The following is a 23028-nucleotide window of genomic DNA, read 5'->3' as shown; positions in this document are numbered from 1 at the left end:
TGTGTCTTCTTTCCTATACTAGGAGAACTATTTGGACTTCCCCACAGTCAACCTGTAGTGCCGAAGTAGATACTGTTTTATATGTGCACGCTATTCATAGCAACATTTTTCTCCGCGTTTTTTCGAGCCGCATTCTATCTCTGGCGTATCTTGGCGCCCCTTGCCAAACTGGTGCACCGTATAACAGTGTCGAGTTTACAACTCCTAGTAGCACTCTACGTTTTAGGGTGCTGGATCCTCCTACCTTCAGCAAGATCTTGACTAGGGCTGACTTTTATTCTGCCTCCTCACATACCTGTCTTACGTGAGCCGTCAATCTGAAATGGTCATCAATCTGTATCACGAGGTATTATATGTTCCTAGATGACGTCACTTCCACTCCGTTTAAGGTGAACTTGATGTGTACTCTGTCTCTAGGTGCTATAAATATAAACCTAACCTAACCTAACCTAACCATTATTACATTAAAAAGCTTTTCTTTGGAAATTTCAATATACGCATTTATTTAGTTAATTTGTACCTAATAGCAAAAATTAACTCATTCTTAGAAAAAATAAGTTTTTCTAGCAAATTTGATGAATATTTTATAACATTTGCTCATTTTAGAAAATCTTAGATGCTGCTATTATTGGAAAGTTCGTATATTTGCCCATCTCTAGGACTTACTTCGACAGATAAATTTTCTTGTGCGCTTGTCGAAGGATTCCTCGGATTCGACGCAGGTAGTGTGCGCTAGATGTACGAAATGTTTTCTAAATATGCCTTTGCGCTCGATGCACGTGCGCTCCTCGCACCCCACAACAATCCCGGAATGTATAATTTTAGCAAATTGTTATTTTTTTATTGCAATTCTTATACAATAAAATATTATAATACTTATCTTCAGCTGTTACATAAAATGAGATTTGAATATTATTACAAAAATTCTCTCATTATTTGTCATAATAATAATATATTTTAGCATAGATAACAACTAATTCTAGTACTTAGATATGATATGATTGTTTACTTAGATAATTAATGTTCAGTCCTTATTTTTATGATAATGTTACAATTATTTGTGCGACATTAGTGTAAAAAAATAGAAGCGAAACTTTCTTTATGTTTATTATTAGTTTAACACAATCAAGTGGAGTGTAGTGGATCGAAAATAGAAGAACCAAACTAATGTAACAGAAGTCTACATATACAGTCAGGTACAAAAATTTATTTTGTGTTGAAATCTGTAGGTTTTCAGGTGATATAAACGTAAGTTGATGATTATGTTTGTGAGTGGGAGTATGCCAAATTTGCTGGAGTGAAATTATATATCCAATAATAAAATGTTCTTGCCTCAGAGTAGTGATTCCAGAAGAGACTGATGTTGAAGGGTTAACTATCAATTAACACAAGCTCTTATTTACCATTTTCAATATATACCTGATTCCTGGATTGCATTAGTTTCTGCTATATGTTTTGAATGCTGTTGACAACATTCGAAGATTGAATTATTTCCTCGGCTCTGTCAGAATAACTACGAAGTCTTTCGTTGGTTATTGATACACACTTTTATTAGCAAGATTTTCAACTATTTTAGAATATATGTTGGAGTTTTTACAAGCAAAACTGATTTTTGGTAGTTTTAATAAAGTTAATTTGCAGAGTAGATGGGTAAAAGATTCACTAGATTGACAAAACAAATAGTATCGGAGTTTGTTAGTGACCTCAAAATATTTATCCTTAATCGATGCTGAATCCCTACAGTAATATAAGTTGATCACAATCAGTGTAGAAGGAGATTTCAAACGAGGCTATTAGAAATTCTAGCTACAGTGCAACATCAAAATACAGCATCCTTCAATGTATAACATTGCTGAAAAACACCTGTCGCTTATTCATCTTCATACCTAGACGAAACATAATCAATGTGGTCACAAAAATTTTGAACATACAAAGAAACTGCTTTAAAATCAACAAACGCGGAGATTTAAGTTTGTAACTCGCCAATTTTGAACCAAATTCAGCTAGATTGTTGGTTTCCTTCAAATTAGTCGAGACCGTTATGAACTAGGATGATGGAATCAACTATCTCACACAGTTTTTTAATTCATTGGAATTGCCTGGATTACCACTTCACAATTAGCAGTTATAAGTAGGATCAGTTGTCATTATGCTCTGTAACTTTAATCAACCTCGATTGTACAATGGAAGAAGACTGGCTCAGAAAAAGATAATGAATAACGTCCTTGAGGCACCAATCATAAAGGGAAAATAAGAAGAAGAGGATGTCTTGATCCCGCGTATACCGATCCAACGGATTTACCATTCGATTTCAAACGTTTACAATTTCCGGAACGTCTGGCCTTTGCGATGACCGTAAATAAATCGCAAGGCCAGTCGTTGGAAGTTTGCAGAACCTTCTTGGAGTTTCCCTGTTTAACGCATGCATAATTATACGTCGTGAATTCGCGCGTCGGAAAACCGTCATCTTTGTTTATTTACGCACCACAAAACAAAACAAAAAATATAGTTTTTCTCCAACCATCAAAAAATGTTGACTCGCAATTTTGCATTCACTCGGGTGCTCTGCGCTCCGTCTCGCAACTGCAAATATTGCTCGTAAAAAAATATGCACTTTTAATCCTTATAATATTATATACTATTATCAGAAAGCTTTAAATTGATTAAGTATCATAACTGTGTCTGTCTGTCAATATCAAATTGAAACCTTATAAATAGCCACTATTTCAGGAAAACTCTGTTTTATAAGTAAGCAAAATCGTGTGTAATTAATCGAAAGTAATAATAAAACATCATTCATACCGAGCATATTTTTAATTTGTTTCAATAAAAAAGGATTTTTTCGCTTAAGTTTATTTCATATAAAAGTTCAGGTCTATTATTTATTGATTGAGGCAGTACGAAGTCTGCAAGGTCAGCTAGTAATCTATCAATGATGATATATGCACCTAAGTCGACTAATGCAGATTAAAATCAAACAATCGAGCATTCGAATATTAGAAGTTGGGTTTATTTATAAGCACACACTGTAGGTATGATGACTATCGCCATCAGCTCTTTTAAGTTTATTGTTGATTGAATTTTTCTCATAATTATTACACTCTAAATTCAATAAATAAAAATAATCCGATTCGAATGTAGTCTTTTTATTTGTTTTTACAGCGAAGTAATCTGCTAAGAAGAATGAATATTGTGAAAAACTTACACAATAATTTTATTAATTTTCCTCACTAATCTGAAATAACATTCACTCCCTTAGATCAAACTTATTTTAAACCAAATCTAACCTAACTTAACGTAACCTCACATAACCTAACTTAGCTTAAGCCTATGATGTGGGGTGCTAAAATGCACGGCAAACTGTTATGCCGTGTAGCCGTCTTACATGACTAAACAATCCTCTACGTTTGATGGAGACTCTCATCATTTTTATGTTAAGTTTTCTACAGACAGTATTTCTCGCAGTTGTTTCTGAAAGTTTGTTTTGTCTTTCTCCTAGTGGACACAGTTGTAGATTACGAGTTTCAGGTCATCTGGGCATCTGTACACCTTGCACAAGTCATCGTTACTTTTCCTTACAAATTCAAGTATCAAAGGATCCACGACCTGTAAGGAATTAGATTTGCTTGCACCAAGCAGACTTCTTTACATCTAGATTGAATCGTTTACTTCATTTTGTTTTGTCGTATTTTATCAAATCTCCTAACATTTTTCAAAGATTTTTTTTCTAACGAACTCATTTCGTTCTCTATGTGCGTGTTTCGATCTTTTATAGTGAAAATCTCTTCTCCATCATCAATTCTATTGGAGGGAATCTCTGTACTGTTTGCACCGTCTTTGCAGCTCTTGTCTTGTATGCCACATAGTCTTTTCGCTATCTCCGGATCTCCTTATTTCTACTAAAATATGATGTCGTCTGCATTGCAGTAGCCATAACATAAGTCCATAATCACCAAGACTGCACTACTCCCATTGTACTCGCTTATTTAAAAATTTAATAATTTCGTATGCACAGAACTAGGTATGAGCTTATATTTTCCTCTAATAGGATCTCCATTATGGCTGCTGTCTAGTTGTGTTGAAGGCATTCTTAATATCAAGCACTATCAACACACATTATCTCACCCTTTCTTTGAACTATTCTGTTCTAGTTTTTTGTCGACTGTTATCTTATAAATCTACGTACACTTTGGCAAATATAGGAATGAATGTGAAATAGCCACGCTCGTCAATGCGCGATAATAGATGATGGTAGTAGGGATTAGTACGGTCGCTCAAGCAGGTAAACTTGACTACTAGTTCTATTGTGTTTGTTAGATAGTGAAGAGCACTGCGTGGATACCTACTTTCATTGTTTTTACTGAATACGTTTTTTTTAGCCGAAAATGTTCAGAAGACATACCTCAACCCAATATAACCTAAGCCAACATGTTTAGCATAAATATGATCGAACTACATTACAAAAAAGTATAACACGACAATATTTGAGAGGATGGTTATTATTTTAACCTTTAAAAATATGAAAATCAACATTTTCGTATTAATTTTCTAGTAACGTGTTTCAACAATTAAACGTGAGATTAGGGAGCTTACTTAAACCTTAAAAACCCTAATATAAGCTTCGATTTTTTATATTCTTTAAATTTTTTTGTAAATCCACCTTACGAGCCAAGATTTAAGAAAATCATTTGAATTGGATAATTATTGCATTACTTTTTGGGTGGCTTTCAGAGCTTAAACCTTCGCCGTGCGCTACGCTGTCGTAGGACGGCAGACAGGTATTTTGGTTATTATTAGGAAATGGAAATTTCCGATTACCTTTTGGGTTAGGTTAGGTTAAGTTATTCTACCTGCTATTCATCCCCTGCAATAAAAGGGTAAAAGTGAATCTCAGTCGTTCAATGAACAGTGAACAATAAGCATTGAAGTGAAAGTTGTCAAATGCCGTTGTGTGTAGTTTTGATTTCATCCATGCATAATAATGATGAAATCGAAAAAGACACCAAGAAGCTAGAAATGATTATGAATTATAATACCACCAAAGGAGGAGTTGATACTGTCGACAAAAGGCCATTCCTGCTTACCGGATGGTACTATCATTATTTGAAAGTTGCGTTGGAAAGAAGGAGAGTTGAAATAAAAATCCCCCATCTCAGTTTTTTGAATTTTTTTTAACCTCAAAAAAGTCTTCAAAAAATTGGTAAAAAAAATTATAAACAATTTATTGTTTTTTAAACATTTTATAAAAATATAGTAATACTAATGTCATATTCGGAAAATCGGCAGTTTAATATGGGGCGAAGTTAGACATTTTTTTTTAAAATTCACTGCGGCTTGGTTTCTCAATATTAAGGAATGTTTTTTGCGTCATTTTGTCATAATCTATAGTTGAAAATGTGCATTTGGTAGCAGTATACGTGACACTGTTTTTCTGTTTTGAGCTCAAAAAAAAGTTCAAAAAAATGAGATGTGGGATTTTTAGTTCAACTCTTCTTCTTTCCAACACGACTTTCCAAATGATAGGACCATCCAGTGAGCAAGATTACCCATTTGAAAAAAAGAGCCTCCTATGATTTAATTGCCATTTTGCAAATAATATTGAGGCCACAGGGCCTATCTTTAGAGCATTGATTAAGTTCATCGAGTTCTCGGTTTTCAGTTAATAAGAAATCTTTATATTTAAAATGAAACAAATTATAAACAATTCAAAAAATTAAAAATTTTCTCCTTTTGGTTAAATTATCTAAGCAACAAATTATCGAAATTTGATTCATAAAAGCTTATTTTGAAGATTTTTCAATTCTCTACAATATTGCCCATAGTAACAAAGACGAGTTTTGCATAGGTTCAGCGCAAAATGCAAAAAACAAAATTTGTACCGATTTTTCGGTGTTTTTATTGTTTAAAAAAATTAAGCATAGACAAAAAATGTTGAATTTTATGCGCCTAACTTTTATTTAACCCCTAGAACATGATGGCATTGTTTTTTTGTACTATTAATTTTGTCACGTAATTTCGTAAATGCCCTGGCCTATTATAGCTTTTTGTCGGTAAGCCTCGCAGATTGATAATTGATTTTCACTTAGTTTAACTTTCTATGCATTTAGAAAAAGAGTCACAGATCGGCATTTTCAATTGAGGTTGACATCATAAAGAAGTACTACAAAGAAACCATTGGCTTCATCAACCTCAAAATGGCGTACATTTCATCGGCTTGAGTTAGAGTAGCTGCTGCGCATGATAGTAACTGCGGCCGCAGTGCTGGCACTGATGGAAATAGCAACGTAATTAATATTGTGGATATACCGCGTAAGCTGGAAAATATATTTGCGAATGTATTGAGATATTTTCAATAAAATTTCATCTATTTTGTACGTCTTGCTTCTGTTTGGCAATCTAAGGGAGTCGTTTTGGACTGCTAAAAACTGCAACAACTAGCGACATTATCGGAAAACTTCACTAAATGATACTGGATAATCGTCGAATTAAGGTCGAAGACGCTAGATGAAAAGAACACTTATTCTTGGGTACAGTGTTTGATACTTGCTACTGAATCAAAAACGCATTCGAATAAACATTTTCCAGACCTCATTGATTCGGTTTGAGCTAATTGAGTCGGATATGGAACTATATTAATTATATAACTACAAAAAAGACCTCTTCTTATGTTTTATTGATTACGAAAATGCTTTCGACAAAGTAAGACACGATAAGGTGATGGACTGACTTTACAGGAAGGGTCTAGACGAGAATCATACGGGCGCTTTATGCTAACCAAACTGCAGAGGAGAGAACTGAAAACGGAGACACAGAACCATACAGCATCAAAAGATGCGTGCGACAGGGATGCGTGTTGTCTCCTCTACTCTTCAATATATATTCAGAAGAAGTTAGATGAAGAAAGAGAAGGTGTTGAAATCAATGGAAAAATTCTTAATAATATAAAGTACGCTGATGACACGTTCTTAATGACAGACAGTGGACAGGTTCTTCAAGCAAGAAAGTTTCGAAATGTGGATATTTCGGATGCTTAGAATGCCCTGGACCGTTCATATCAGTAACAAACAATTAATGCAAAGAATAGGCACCGACAGGGATCTTATAGAATTGATAAAGCCTCGAGAAACCTCGTATCTTGGACGCATATATAGAAATGACAAATAAAAACTTTTGCAGCTCCTGATCGAAGGGAAAATCGACCGAAAACGTGATCCTGGCATACGACAGGCTTCATGGCTAAAGAATATTAGCGAGTGGACTGGTTTAGACTCTCAACCCCTGATAAGAAGGGCTAGAGACAGAAATAACTTTGCTGGGGTTATCACCAACCTTTGTTAGAAGAGGGCATCCAAAGAAAGAAGGAAGAAAGAAACTGTAGACTGGATCCAGCTCTACACTACTGAAACGAAAAAAAAGCGAAGAAAAATGGATTTCAAATGGCGAATTTGCTCCGACAAAGGCAAATATGTTTTAATTAACCGAAAAAGTGATGGCGACCGTTCGGGATAGTGGTCATCGGCTATCCTCAAAAAGGTAAAACAGTAAAAGGAGAGCATAACGTATCATTGATTGATAAGTTGAAGGGAGTAATTTCAGAAGAGCATATGTGAAGAAAAATTCACGAATTGTATCCCAAAAACCACCCATCGTATACACCGTATCTAGTGTCCAGTGACTCTTTCCTGTTGTTTAATATTAAAGTTTCACTTATCATATGAAGGCTTTATCAAATACGTAAGCGCCTATTTTGATGAGAAAGACGTCAACTATTATTTGGAAGGGTTCAAAAAATATCACTGGACTTGTTGAAAAATAAAAATGATATGGGAAAGAATGTTTTGTTTATTTATTAGAACGGAAAATTTCTAGGCAATATTTGTAACTATCAGCTGGAAAATTCACGGATGAGGTTTTTGACAGTATTCTAATTCAAACACTATTCTATAAGAATATTTCTCTATATTCAATTGATATGCGCAGTTATTCCCAAATATTTTGTTTTGTTGCTTCTATTAGTTATATCGTTAACATTATAGTTTGATTTTATATATTTATGTATAAAATGAATTTGAGTCTGCTCACCATGAGATTTACACAATTTATTTTGATTTTATTAAGGTGTTAATATGGTACTGAAAAACAATGTCATTATTCGCTGTGATCGAACATAAAACCAGTTGTTTTTATATCTATTTTTTTACTTATTATAAGAATCTTTCAACAATTTTACAGACGATTTTTCATAATGGAGGAAGTTAAATCGAATATACCGCTGAAGAAAACTTCCCCGCGAGATAGAGCTAATGTTATGTCAACTTTATTTTTTTGGTGAGTAGAGAATTTCTCCATTCCTAATCACATATATTTCTCAGCATTTTATGGCCTCTATTTTTCTTAGGGTAGTGTCTGATATTTATAAAATGTAACAGTTCAAATCTACCACTAACAGCAGTTGGGCGCCTGTAGGGTAGAAATTTAAATATAATTATAGTTACCGTAACCAAATATTAAATTGGCGTTCGATAGAGAGAAGCAACGAAAAACAAACTTCACTGTCGGCGATCCCGAGAATGTTCAACGATAAATACATTCTGAATACTCTGTTTACAATAACACCACGTCAATACTCACAATAACACTATCTGACGCGCATTTCGATAACCAAATTTTCGTCTTTAGAGACAATGTAAACTATAATCTATTAACTTGACTGTCTGTTTTATGCTACATTTTCTCGCCAATAAACATTCTCCACGAAAACTAATTCCAGCGGGAAGGTGAACTTTTAATCTCAGACAGTGTAATTGTGAGTGTTGGTGTAGTGGTAGTGGAACCAGTGTGTTCAGTATGGATATCACCAACGATTCCAGCAATTCCAACTAGGATAGATACATTATCTGCGTTTAACCTTACAATTTAACGTTTTAATTGGCCGAATTTTGATTCACGTTAATCCATTTGATTAAATGGATAGTGAATATCATTTTTAGTGTTTGAGTCTAATCTAGGCTACAGTACAGCAAGAAGTGTGAATATATAGGAGTTACTTTGGACAGCAATATTTCCTTGACTTCCTTCCTGGAAAGGAGATACGGCGACCATGTGGGGCGGCAGTCGTTCTACTATGATGTGGTTATTCGAGATCAGCCTCAAATCCATATTAACTTGCGCTTCCTCTTGTTAGAGAGAAGAGGACTTCCCAAAATGAAAGGAAATATCAAAGCTGAAGGAACTATAGAAGAACTGCCAAGAGGATGTCAATAGCAACAGTATAAAGATAGTACTAGGGTTGAGGGGGATAACAAGGGTAGCAAAGTCAACTTTAATTTTTCATATAGTCTTCATTTTGGTATGTAAGTGTCCTTCAAGTTTTTAAAATAGCTGGTAATCACTGGGAAACAAATCTGGATAGTATGGTGGATGTTTAAAAAATTCCAAGCCTATCTGAGCTATTGCAGCAGTTACAATGGCTGGCATGTCACTAAACGCGTTTAGAGAACAACTTTACGTAATTTACTTCGGTGTATTTTTTATCGCGTTACGTAATTTTGGAATTGAATTGGCATAGAATTAGACCTCTATTATGGTCTGTTTTACAATTGAATCTACAAAAATTACGCTTCCACCATCCCGAAATACTGAATGTTGCATGCTGAATTTTTTAGTCTCCACATCATTCATAGTGATGGATCTATTGTTACTAATTTTATCTTTGTCTAAAATGTTTTTCTGTTCGAATTCGCCTGTATATATCTGTCAACATTCGTGGTATTCACCTTGCGGATTGTTACAGACGAGATAATTGATGCTTTTTATATTTTTGTATAGACTCAATCAAACTGAAATAATATATTTTTTACTCATATAATACTGCGAATTCCCCTAATGTATCCATAAAATGTTTATGACTTTGCGTTGCAGTCAACTCTGTTAACCGCAAGTATTTAATCACCATACGTTGCACACGGCTCGACTCGAGCTTCTTTTGTAGATACGCTTCAATATAAAATAAGAGCCCGAGCCTTCAACCTTCGTTTAAGAAAAAAGGTTGAATTTTTTTTGTGAGTTCAAATTCAAATTTAAAGCTTCACTCGCGGAACTTTTGCTAACTTTCAAGTAATAAGTATACTGTATGAATTATTATTTTCAAGATATTATTAACGTAACATACATAGAATAATTTGATTGAGTGGTTGTTCCAGGTCGACTATAACAAAATGGATGGAAGCAACAAGTTAAGACTTGTCATTGATGCGTGCACAAAGATTTTTGCGAGTGCACTCTATTTACTATATGGATCAAGAACTCATATACTACTATGTTACATTAATAAACGAAATGCACATTTCAGCTTTTATTCTTCAACATATATTGTGACTTCTTACCTTATAATTAGCGAAAGAACTCATAAAAAACCTTTATACTTAAACGCTGGGTTGGCAGGCGCTGTCTCGAACTCTAATACGACCAGACTTATCAGTTTTTAGCCTGAATCTGAACATTACAGGCTGCAATGTGTCGTGATGATGTTTTCTATTTGTGAGTGAAGCGGAACAAAGGAATCATCTCTCGTAGTAGTTTCATAAATATGTAAAACAAAATTTCTTCTATGATTATACCAAAGTCATATATGTTTTAGCTGGTTATTACCTTATTTCGTGAAAGGTTATAAACGAGAACTCACTGAAGATGATATGTATCAAAATAGAAAACAGCATGAGTCTAGCGCTCTTGGTGACAATTTGGAAAGAAGATGGAACGAACACATCGCAAAAAATAAAAACCCTTCTTACGTTAAGGTACTAATGGGAACTTTCATTTCTGAAATTATCATATTGAATGTGTTTGCTTTCATAACAGAAGCTATCAAGTAAGTAAATTAGTATATTGTCCATTAATTTGGATGGTATTAGGTTCTGATAAACATCATCATCATCATTATCATCATTATTTAGCTCATCTAGGTCCACGTATTGGAAGATATGCTTTTGTTTTCATGTCAATCCAATTCTATGTTTTATTTCACAAGTTTGATTATTTTTCGATAAGGATCTCACGTCCTAAGTATTCATAGCAGCTGGTATTTGCTTTGTGTCATATATTGTCGGGAAAACACCCTATACATCACCTGCATTACTAGATTACTTATTACCTTTCTTTACCGATCATTTCTCTATCGCCGTAAGGTGAAATCCATATACCAAATCCCGTCTCACCACTTTCTACGGGTTTCTTGTAGCTTCTCCTGTAATTTAATAAACTCATTCATCAGAAAAAAGGCTGAGCACACTGTTCACACTAACACTACACCAACCAAGTTATCGTCTTAAGAGACTAAAGGTAAACTGAAACCTATTAACTTGACCTACCTATATTATACTAATTTTTTTCACTAATGCACCTTCTCCCTCATTAATTTTAGCGGGATTCTTCATATTTATTCTCTAGATACTAAACTATAGAGTGGGCTATGAGAAATAGGTCGTTTGTCCCTATTTATATTGATGTTACATCTAATTATTTCAAGTGCATCAAAAAATTTATTATTGAATACATCTCGTAACAATTTGACATTATTTTTGTTTATTTCATCATTATAACTGCCAGCATAATCGGCACTATGTTTTTCGGTCCGCCCCTTTTTTTATGAGTTATGTGCTCTTTAAACCAGATATTAAAGGATCTCTTAGTCTGCCCAATATACTTCCCATCACAATCATTACCACTGATTTCAAATAAAATTATCTTTTCCAAATCTGATATATTTTTCTCAGGATAACCAACAATTGTTTTAATCTATAGCTGGATTTATAAAACAATTTTAAAACTCACTCTGTTAAAAATCCCTTCTAATCCATTTGTATAAACAGAATCGAAAGGGCAACTTTTTCTTGGTTTTCATTTTGATTTTGGTGAAGGGTAGTTTCACATACAGATTACTTAAACCTATGACGGTTAATTATCTCTATCTACAATTCTCTTATCATAACCTTTGAGTACAGTTACATCCTCAAAAAAGTCTCTTATCTTTATCTGTTAAGTTAACATCGAAAGATACGCTAAGGAAATGACAAGAGGTTGACAAAAGGAAATAATACAGCGGCTGCTGTACCCAATCTCAAATCTACTAACCATATAGTTTAGTTCCAGCCCACCATTTTAATAAAAATTCAAAAGGAAAAAGCTGACATGCACACACACACACACACACACACACACACACACACACACACACACACACACACAAAGCAACCTTCCAATTAAAGCCCTGCTGATATCAATAATCTTATACCGTAACTAAAACCCAAATAACAAATTCTTGCATAAAATATTCTTCACCAAATCAAAAATTATACCTAACGAGCACCTTCCTCTCATCTCTCTCGTTTCTCAGGTCTGCCCTTTGTTTTAATTCATAATAGGACTTCCTCTTTCATTTTTCTAATTATGTTTCTCAATTTTCTATATCTGACCAGCCCAGGGGGTCTACACCTTATTATGTTCTCCTGTTCTTGCTCTAGTCCTTTATTTCCTTTTACTTTTATTTTTTAGGTTTGTCCTCAATAGTATTAGCACCACATCCCTCTCGAGTATTTTCATATTCTTCTTAGAACTGGATTAAATAGCAAGATGAGCAATTTGTCGAAGGTATAAAAACTAGAACCATGAAATCATGCCCAACAGTGATTTTAAAATCTCTCTCACCTCTCCACAAAGTACTGGAAAGCGTGGTAGAAAAAAAATTATTGTTCAGAGAAGTAATCACCAAAGAAAAACCGTCTCTACATAATGAACAAACCTGGAAGATGCCTCAGGATGATTCAACGAAATAGTTTAGCTTGGAGAAAAAATTCACTTCAGTTTTAAGCTGTAGAAGTAAGTGGGATCAAAACACCATACAAAAAATGAACGAAAATGCCATTAAATGATATACTTAGGGATATAAAGCAGCAGACATAACACACGAGGCATTTTTCAAGCAGAAATTTATGCAATTGAAAAATGTGTCCAGTTCAATCAAGAGGAACTATCGCAAACATGGGATCATCATTCTGTCCGATAGACAAGCAGCCATTAGAGCTGTAAGCTCCAATATTATAAAATCCAAACGAGATTGACCTGAATTCTTCTTTGGTATCAGCTAAAGAACAATAGAAACAGTATTGAAAAAGAAAGTAGATAGGAGAAAAAGCAAGTATTGGCACAAGTGAGATTAATCTACGAGTACTAACAGGAGTTCTATCGGAGCACTGTCACCTCAACAAACATCTGAAGACGCTACACCTAGCAGATAATACGGCGTGCATATTTTGTTGCACATATAGCTGGTTTGGGTCCGTGTGTAGATCTGGACCCACTTGTCTGCTTCTCCTCTTAGCTAATGGATGAGGATTTCTTGCCACTGCTCTCTGGGTGCTTCGATTTCGTAGAGATGGTTCTCGAGCTTCCGGATAAAGAATTCACGGCCATTTTGATATTTGTTCATTTTCGATTGCCTTTAGGGTCATGGTGTGGAGGTGTTCTGCATTTCGTATCCACGGGTCATTGGTCTGGTTGGCTGCTGTGGTTGGTTGGACGTTGATTCCCTCTGAAGTGGTTCGGGTGTCATCCTTCAGGGTGACTTTTCTATTATGTTGGACGACATTCTCTCACGTGAAACATTAAGGAACTCCAGAGCACTACATCTGGGAGAATATGGAATGGAAGACAAAGATCTTTGGCACTTTCAGTCATCCCACATTCTGAAGGTATGGGATTAACGGATCAGCTGTAAACACACACTGGGTTCCCCAGTATCGCAGCAAGAATGGGGGACAAAATAGATTCTTTGGATCGCAGTGTATATCATACCCTAATATGTACATATATAGTTTTCATCTTTTATGTGATATCAATGTCAGTCCACTCATATTTTCATTCTTTAGTGACTTCGAGTGAAATGTTACTTTCAAATATTTTAATCGTTTTCAGAATGGGTCAGCCATTTTTGATATCTCAACTTTTACTTGTATATGAAACAACTGGAACCGATGAAGGCAAAAATGATATTTATTTTTACGCTGGATTGATAGTTATCACGTCGTTTTTGAATGTTATCCTAGTGCACAGATTCAATTTGGCAATGATGCAAGTTGGTATGAAAATGAGAATATCATCGTGTTCTCTTATCTACAGGAAATCATTGAAACTAAGTAAATCAGCTTTGGCAGAAACTACTATAGGTCAGATGGTGAATTTATTATCAAATGATGTTGGTAGATTCGATCAAGCCGTACATCATCTCCATCATTTTTACATGGCACCGTTAGAAACGTTAATAGTTATGGTTTTATTGTATTACAATGTTGGATGGACAGCTTTGTTTGGAGCCGTTTTCCTATTACTATCTATACCATTTCAATGTAAGTATAAGAGTTTTTTCTAAAATAAAAAGAAACTACAAAGGCATCTAGTTCGAATTTTTAATTAGCAAAAATAATATAAAAAAGGAAATATAGAATAGATAAGATAAACTGGTTAAGCGTCGATCGATGGATTACATATAGCGATGAATAAAGACAGATGGTGGATGATTATACGAGGGTTATTTGGAAACTAAATCCGTTTCTTTACGAAATATTTCCAATAATTATATTTCTCAAATTCCTTACATTGGTCTTTATTTTTCTACAAAGTTTTCATATTCATTACATCATTCTATAATCTACTTATGTTGATAACCAGTTTTGAACTGCTTTTTTCACCTATGGCAAACTCGTTCAGGTTTAAATTATAGAGTAGGTCGTCAATATTTTCCCAATCAAAATAGCTGATTAGATTTTGAATGTAAATGACAGAATGGAGTCTGGTACTGTCATCTATAAACAAAATTGCACACGCTGTACAATTCAAACATATATGTTAATAAGTTTTGCTGGCGTTCGTTGTGATGGGTGAATAATCACTTGGTAATTTGGAATATTCAGAAAAAAATTAAAGCATATGGTACATATATAGTATATCTTACTACTTTCGTTCAAATGCTATCGAAGTAACATTTGAAATATAACAGTGACAAACGTTTTGACATATTTATTTGTTATCAAGAATATTTACAAAAAAGTTTTTCTGGTTAATGTCCCTTACTAGTTACATATTTTTGTTACCTCTCCGGAAGCTTTTTCATACCGGTATCGGACAAGTCGGACAGCCGTGTGCGCGGTAACTCCTATACTTCGTCCTCGGTATTGAATTTTTGACTTCTGACTTCTTTTAGCGATCCAAACATGTAGTAGTCGCAATATGATAAGTCCGGACTGTAGAGGGAATGTATCTCCCACGCTAGTTCTGAAATTGTAGCGACCATGAGACGGGCGGTATGAGGCAACGCAATATCCTGGAAAAGGATCGCACTTCGCGTCGGAATGTTCCTCCATTTAAGTACGTTTTCAAGTATATTTTCAGAGGGGTAGAATTCAGCATTTATGGAACATTATGTGCGCTGGAAGTCATAGTGCACTACTCCCCGTCGGTCTCAGGTCGGTCTTACCCGCTTTGACTGGCGCCCCTTCCTCTTTCTTTCTTCACTCTTTAGACGATACCTATCTTTCGGAAAGTGATAGTGTGATAGTGTGTCAATGTCGTCTGTGGTGAAGCGATAAAAAACCGTTTCCTTCCGCACCGTATTGCGTTAGCAAGCGGCGGTAAACTTTCAACCGAAACCACCGCTCCGATATTTTGCAATAGAAATGTTTTTTTTTGTGAATGACAGACTCTACAATACCAATACTAAAGCCGAGTTCAACCGAAATTTTTGGATAATTTTGTCAAGTACTCATTACCGAATTGATTTCATAAAGGACTAAGAATTTACGTGTTTTTAATGTATTGCTCAACGGCGCGGCGGTTCGCATTTGACGTTTAGTCATGGTCGTAGCACGTCTGTGAGTCGTGAGTTTGCGACGGATACAATGCTACATTATAAGTAAGAGATACACCTAACACATATGAAGCCATGACCTTCAAAATATACAGGCGCACCATCTACAGCGAGTTAAATAACTCAATTTTCAACTTTGCTAAAAAAACAATTTTGGATTTGGAGTTTTGGATTCACTAATCTGACTAGCGTACGCAACGAATATCAACTATTAAGTGTACAAGCTGCCTTAAATACTAAGTCTTATCTTATATAATCATAAACATAGATAATTATAAAATCAGTAGATAAAGATAAAAATGAATAATTAAAGGTGAGGTTGGAGTTGAGAATATATAAAAATGACATAAATACGAAATATAAACAATTCATAGGTGATGATAAAATTAATGAGGTTCGAATTCTTAGTCATAAATAAGGGTCACTTTGAATCACTTTCAATTGTGAAATTATGATTTGTTTGGGTCTATAACTTGATTAGTGCGGTTTGATAAGAGATGGCGTGAATTGTATAATATTACATCGTTCCAATATTCCGAACCTGCGTCGGAAAGCTACTGTTATTGCACGTCTTTTCAGTATATGCTATTCGTTTGAAGCGTTAACAACAATAATTTTTTTTCAATTTTCAATATGTCGAACTGTTCCTGAAAAAGTGTTTTTGCGGAAGTTCTTTTCCATTACTTTAATATGAAGAAAAATGCTGCCGAAAGTCATCTATTTTGGTGGAAGTTTATGGTGAACATGCTTTAGCTGACCGAACGTGTCAAAATTGGTTTGCACGATTTAAAAGTGGTGATTTTGGCTTTGAAGGCTTTTGCTGGGTAGCAAAAAAAGTTGAAAGATAAAGAACTGGAAGCATTAGTTGATGAAGATTGTTGCCAAACACAAAAAGTTCTCGCAGAAAATTTGGGTGTCACTCAAGAAGCCATATCAAAACTTTTAACAGCATCTGGATATATTCAAAAGTTAGGAAATCGAACACAATTAATCCGTTTTGAGGAGAGCAATAGCCGAAAAATGCCTGGAATATGCGACCAGACACGAGGCAGTAATTTTCCATTATGACAACGCTCGGTTCCTCGTTGCTATTCTGGTAAAAATCTATTTGGAAAACAGTGGATGGGATGTTTTACCTCACCCGCCTTATAGCCCAGACCTTGCCCCTTCTGACTACCATTTGTTCCGGTCGATGTAGAACGTCCTCACTGGAATACTTTTCACATCAGAGCAAGATATCAAAAATTGGCTTCAATCATTTTTAGCTGCCAAGCCGGCGCAGTTCTATTGAGATCCTTAAATTGCCAGAAAGATGGGAAAAGGTCATATCTTCAGATGGGCAATACTTTTAATAATACTATTGTACATGTTTTTCTTAAATAAACGTTGAAATTTTGAAAAAACCGCACTAATTTAGTTATACGAGTAGACCACAATATGTAATTTAAAAACCTTTTAAATGATACATTTTGAATGTATATTAGTTGTACATCGAAATACCGAGAAGATTAAGCTCTTGGACCAATATACACACAATGTTGTATTCTCTATATACTTTAACTAGACTTATGTTGATATCTTTAATATGAAATTTATAAAAAAATCGTATGAAAAACTTTTATCCACATTATTTATTTTATAATCTAACCAAAATCGGATTATTTTAGGAAGTTAAGTTGTATTTATAACATAATGTGTACCTAAACTGAATTGATGATGAATAATATCTATTCCTCAAATTAATTTTCAATAAACTAGATTTTTTCGATGTAACTTCAACTATGTTTACTTTTCAGCATGGCTTGGAAAGAAAACTTCTCAATATAGATTACAAACAGCTTTAAGAACAGATGAAAGAGTGAGATTAATGAACGAAATTATATCAGGCATTCAAGTAATTAAAATGTACACTTGGGAATATCCTTTCGCCAAATTAGTTGAGAGTGTCAGATTGTAAGTATTCTAGAAAACTTATCTTTACAAAAAAATAGTCTTGTTTTTTGGTAATTGAAAATTTTTTAATGGAAACACAAGCAATCAATTGGATCACGATGATATTTATTGTGATAATGGATAACTGAAAAAGTTAATAATACAAGTGATATGAAGTTACCATACTATTGACTGCAAATGCACAAATTAGTATATTTATTGAATAGAAAGGTTTAAATAATTGAAATGGAGGTATATAAATAAGATGTAGTTTTGAGAAAACAACAAAATAAATAAGTGGAGTATTCAATTGCAAATGCAATGCACAATTATCAAGGACTTATTATTACAAAAAAAAACAACCGTAGAAAATAAATATTAAAACTAAAAAATACATAATGTAATAAATATAACAAATATTATTTAGATAATTATGCAAATTTAGATCTAAATCGCTTCAATTTTCTTCCTATTTTTATCTCCCAGACTTCTGTTGCAACTATAAGTTGTTCATACGAGGTGATTCAAATATGAATCGGATTTTTTTAATAAACGCGGGAAAAATTTAAAGTCGTTGAAGTGGCTGCACTGATAGATAGACTGTTCTGTTGTAAAGCGTAGAGAACAGCCAGGACTGTGTAACCTCAATTTTTTGGCTACTTGTAACCATGAGCGGGAAGGATGTACCAGTATCTGTTGTGTAACGCATCGTTATTCGTCTTTTGGTCAATAAAATGTGGAATCCGCATGGAAATCCATCGAAAATTATTTGAGCAGTTCAAGCATGAGTGCCTCTTCAAGACTCAAGTGTATTATTGGTATTCCGCTGTCTTAAAAGCTCGGGAAGTGTTGGCAAACCAAGAATTTTGATTAGAAATTCTCACGCTGAGAAAGTTTCACGTGTCTCCTGCAGTGAAATGAGGAGGAAGGAGAAACGGTCTTCTTCACATTATGAAATAATCATATATCTATGCAGAATTGGCTGCGTGAAACACTGGAAATTCAATTTCATATTTAACCCTTTTTAAAGAAATCAAAAAGAAATTTCCAAAAACGGAGAAATTGGTTTTTAGATATTCACACGGGGTCCATTTCTAAAAAAGAATCGCTTTGATACCTCATTTCATCATGAAGAATTGCTAAATATATGGTTCCGTAATAAAAATTTTTGTTCAACTCTTTGAACCCTTTCCAAGTAGAATTTTGTAAATCGCAGAAATTGGTTTTTAGGTATTTATACGGAGAATGTTTTAGTGCAAAAACGAAGACGATATCTCAATTAGCGGCCGAGAAAAACGAAAAAATCGAATTTTCAAACATACCCCGTTTTACCCCTTTAAAATCGAAATTTACCCATTTATAATCGAAATTTTGCAAAATCCTTTCTAAGCGCACCTCCACACACCGATATAAACATATCCTCAAAATTTCATGTCTCTTTAATATCTTTAATAGCCTTGGCTGGGCATTGATGAGGGAATGAATCAGTCAGTCAGGACACCTTCTTTTATAAATATAGATTGTACACTACTGAATGCCCGAAGCGGCATATGTCCAATGGTTAAAAATCAGTCACTTTTACAGGGACAACCTGTTTAACAAAAAGGTAATCTTTTTAGATTGTTGTACATGCCAAGGAAACCGCTCGTCATAAACAGACATTAATATCATAATAACAGACAGAAAATTATCATAAATTGTAATCAACCATTCCTTGGATATTTAATGAATAAATGATAGAAATTTGTATTACACACTATCGAAGATCATATGACTGGCATAAGGAAAAACTTGAAAGAGATTAATAATTATTTTTCATCTAGTAAGCTATTAACAAAGAAGCTGCAACGTGATTTTCAATTAACTTAATTTGTTAATGTCACTTTGCTATCAGTCTTTTCAAATCCTGTCATCAATAATTATTACATCGTATTCAAAGTTTCAATATGGTAGAATTTACCTTTAGTAAATATGCCGACATGCTTTTTATGTATGGTTTGGCTTCTAGTAACTCGTCAGAAGCCAGAAAGTTGTATACTGAACCCTCTCCGGGCAGAACTATTCCTGATTGTATAGAACTTTTGTAGGGTTGATCGCAACTTACGGGAGACAGGTTTGCCTACATAAATTAAATAAACTAGTTTCCATTTTTTTTCTCAAAGTGATATTTCTGGACGTGTTATATCAAAAAGTCAACAATGAACTATACGAACACAAGCTTTAGAACAAAACACATTAGATTCAGTTGATGCTGATCCCACAACTAGTGTACGTGAAATGTCACTACAATTTAATACTACAATTTAACGTATCAACGAGAACTGTTCATAGGATTCTCCAGGAGCAACTTCTTTACCCATTTAACATCCAGAAAGTGATTGCCGTGGAAGCAGAGGATTAATTAACAAGACTGCCCTACACTCATTGGTTTATAGATAAACAACGAATTGATAATACATTTATAGGCAGATAAAAATCCTCACGATATAGGTAAGCTACCCTACAATGGCTTCCTGGACACACCGGAGTAAAAGGGAATGAAACAGCTGATAAGCTTGTTAAAGTGGGAGCAGACAAGCCCTTCATGGAAACTGAAACCTTCTGTGGAATCAGTTACAGAACAATAGAAAAAGAATTGGAAAAGAAGTTAGGTAGGAGCAAAACTAAGTATAAAGACAACTTACAGAGAGTAAGACAAGCAAAGACTCTTCTGGGGAACTATAACCAGAATAGATCTGGTGAATGTATCAATCTTAGTAAGAACAATCTACAAATACTGACACGAGTTCTATCAGGGCACTGTTGCCTTATTAAATACCTGAAGATGCTAGACTAGAAGATTATGTAGTACAGAGGACGAAACTTCTATCCAAATTCTCTCGAAGTGTGAAGCCCTACGGAGCTCCAGAGCTTTATTACTGGGAGTGTATAAAATAGAAGATGAAGATCTGTGGCAGCTACAGCTATCCCAGATTCTGGACTTTCCAAAAGAAGTGGGATTATCAGACCATCTGTATAAATTGAGCTACGCAGTATAGCAGGAAGAAAAGGGGACACAATGGATCCTTTGGGTCGTAGAGTACATGACACCCCAGTATCTATAATATATATCTGTGGGTTATAATATTTTTTATTTCGGCAATTTCACATGTTGAATATCGGGGCTGAGGTATTCTATACAAGTTTCGAGTTCTTCCCCAAACTTTACTTATAATATAGAATTGAAATTTCATATTTTGTTGTTTTTCTAGGAAGGAGATGAAGTACATCAGATCCACATCAGTAATAAGAGCCATCTTAATGTCAATGGATCTAATTTTGAATAGAGCAGCAGTCGCAATATGTATAATTACTTACGCCTTAACACAGGACGCTCTAACTGCATCGTATGCTTATGCTGTCACCTCATATTATAGGCTTCTTGGTTCCCTCACATTTTTCTTTCCCCAAGCAGTGTCTCAAGGATCGGAAATGTATATTTCTATGAAGAGAATCCAAAAATTTCTGTTATTCGATGAAATTCATGGCGAGGATAAAGCGGTACCGAAAAACTGGTCCAATGGGAATTACAAACCGAATTTTGAATTACAATCGAAAGTTTCCGGAGTAAATGTTCAAATCAAAAATGGTTCTGCTAAATGGTTAAAATCACGCCCGGAGAATAATTTGGAAGATATTGATTTTAATGTAAACGCAGGTAAAGTTGTGGCTGTTGTCGGGGCAGTAGGTAGTGGAAAAACAACGTTGTTACACGTTATAATGAAAGAGTTGGAGCTTGAAAGCGGATCCATCGCTGTACACGGTACAATTTCTTACGCATCTCAGGAGCCTTGGTTATTTGGAGGCAGTATACGACAAAATATTTTATTCGGGCAAGAATTCGATCAACAAAAGTACGATGAAGTCGTACGTGTATGCGCTTTACAAAGAGATTTCACACTTTTTCCTCACGGGGATAGAACGTTAGCTGGTGAAAGAGGAGTGACTCTGAGCGGAGGTCAAAGAGCTAGGATTAATTTAGCTAGAGCTGTTTATAAAGACGCTGATATATATTTACTAGACGATCCGCTTTCTGCTGTAGATACTCATGTTGGTAAGCAGCTCTTCGATGAATGTATTTGTAGTTATTTAGCTAAAAAATGCGTTATATTGGTAACTCATCAACTTCAGTATCTTAAAAATATTGAAAGAATTTACTTGATTAGGAACGGTCGGATTGAAGTTTCTGGTTCTTATGCGGATTTGAAGAATTCGAATACAGAATATAGTAAACTGTTAGCAGATTTAGAAGAAGAAGAAGAGGAAGTGAGAAGGAAATCTAGAATGATTGCGAATAAAGAAGATAAACCCGAAGAAGAGGAGTTACAAACGTTACGAAGAGAAGATAAAGGAATTGGTACTATTTCTGCTAGGGTGTATTTGAAATATGCTAAAGCTGGAGGAAATATCATCAAAGTTTTTCTTTTATTATTAGCATTTTGTCTTACTCAGATTCTAGAGATTGCCACGGAATATTTTGTCACTTTTTGGTAAGTAAATCTCTTTAAATAATAATATAATTGACATTGAGCATTTTTCTTAGGAGTTAAATGTCATTTAGTCGGATAGATTTGAATGTTGTTTGTATTGTGGTCTCATTCTTTTCCTTATAAATTGGGCATATTAGTGCCTTCTACCATATATCTGGTTTCCTTTTCCTAAATCCTCTGAGATTAATGCTTGAATTCTCTGGCTCTCTTATTGCTTTTCAGTTCATTTGTGATTTGTATACTTCTCAGTTTTTTGATAATTCTCCTTAAACATTTTGGTTCCAATAATTTATTCACTCTTCTTCTGAATCGTTTTCATCCACATTTAATAGTTGTTTTAAATACTTTGCCTTTCTGCCTGGTTTGTCCTTTCTATGTCATAGCCTTTTTCGTTTCCACAACAATTCGTTCTTGTCGTCATATGTTCTCTCAATTAATTACTCGTCCATTGTTCTCTTTTTCATCTGCAATTTCTCTTCTATTCGTACTCTCTACTTGTTTGTTAGGTTCCATATTTGTCTATTATCATTTTTACTATATGTTTGTTATTGTCTTGCACTGATCATCAAACTATTTTCTTTTCTCTACTGCTATGGCCTTTCTAGGTGAAGGTTCGCTTTATCTACCATTCCTTTTTGATATCATCCC

The 23028-nt window shown here is 34.5% G+C and overlaps 1 protein-coding gene across 2 annotated transcripts in view; it reads left to right on the top strand.

The window, feature by feature from the left end:
* The first annotated feature begins 1026 nt into the window (after window positions 1-1026).
* The window catches only part of LOC130449801 (probable multidrug resistance-associated protein lethal(2)03659), a 30761-nt gene continuing 8759 nt past the window's right edge, over window positions 1027-23028 (top strand). The window contains exons 1-7 of one of the 2 annotated variants that reach the window (XM_056787811.1): window positions 1061-1196; window positions 8233-8328; window positions 10640-10870; window positions 13972-14402; window positions 17716-17872; window positions 21103-21944; window positions 22131-22380. In XM_056787811.1, the coding sequence (XP_056643789.1) occupies window positions 8246-8328; window positions 10640-10870; window positions 13972-14402; window positions 17716-17872; window positions 21103-21944; window positions 22131-22380 (1994 nt within the window). In that variant the 5' untranslated portion in view covers window positions 1061-1196; window positions 8233-8245. Of the gene's footprint in view, window positions 1197-8232; window positions 8329-10639; window positions 10871-13971; window positions 14403-17715; window positions 17873-21102; window positions 22381-23028 lie in introns of both variants that reach the window. The other variant, XM_056787810.1, reaches the window with a different exon arrangement.

The sequence above is a fragment of the Diorhabda sublineata genome, chromosome 10 (genome assembly GCF_026230105.1).
Source record: "Diorhabda sublineata isolate icDioSubl1.1 chromosome 10, icDioSubl1.1, whole genome shotgun sequence".
In the NCBI taxonomy this organism is placed as follows: domain Eukaryota; kingdom Metazoa; phylum Arthropoda; class Insecta; order Coleoptera; family Chrysomelidae; genus Diorhabda; species Diorhabda sublineata.
This window is presented reverse-complemented; position numbering and strand designations above follow the sequence as displayed.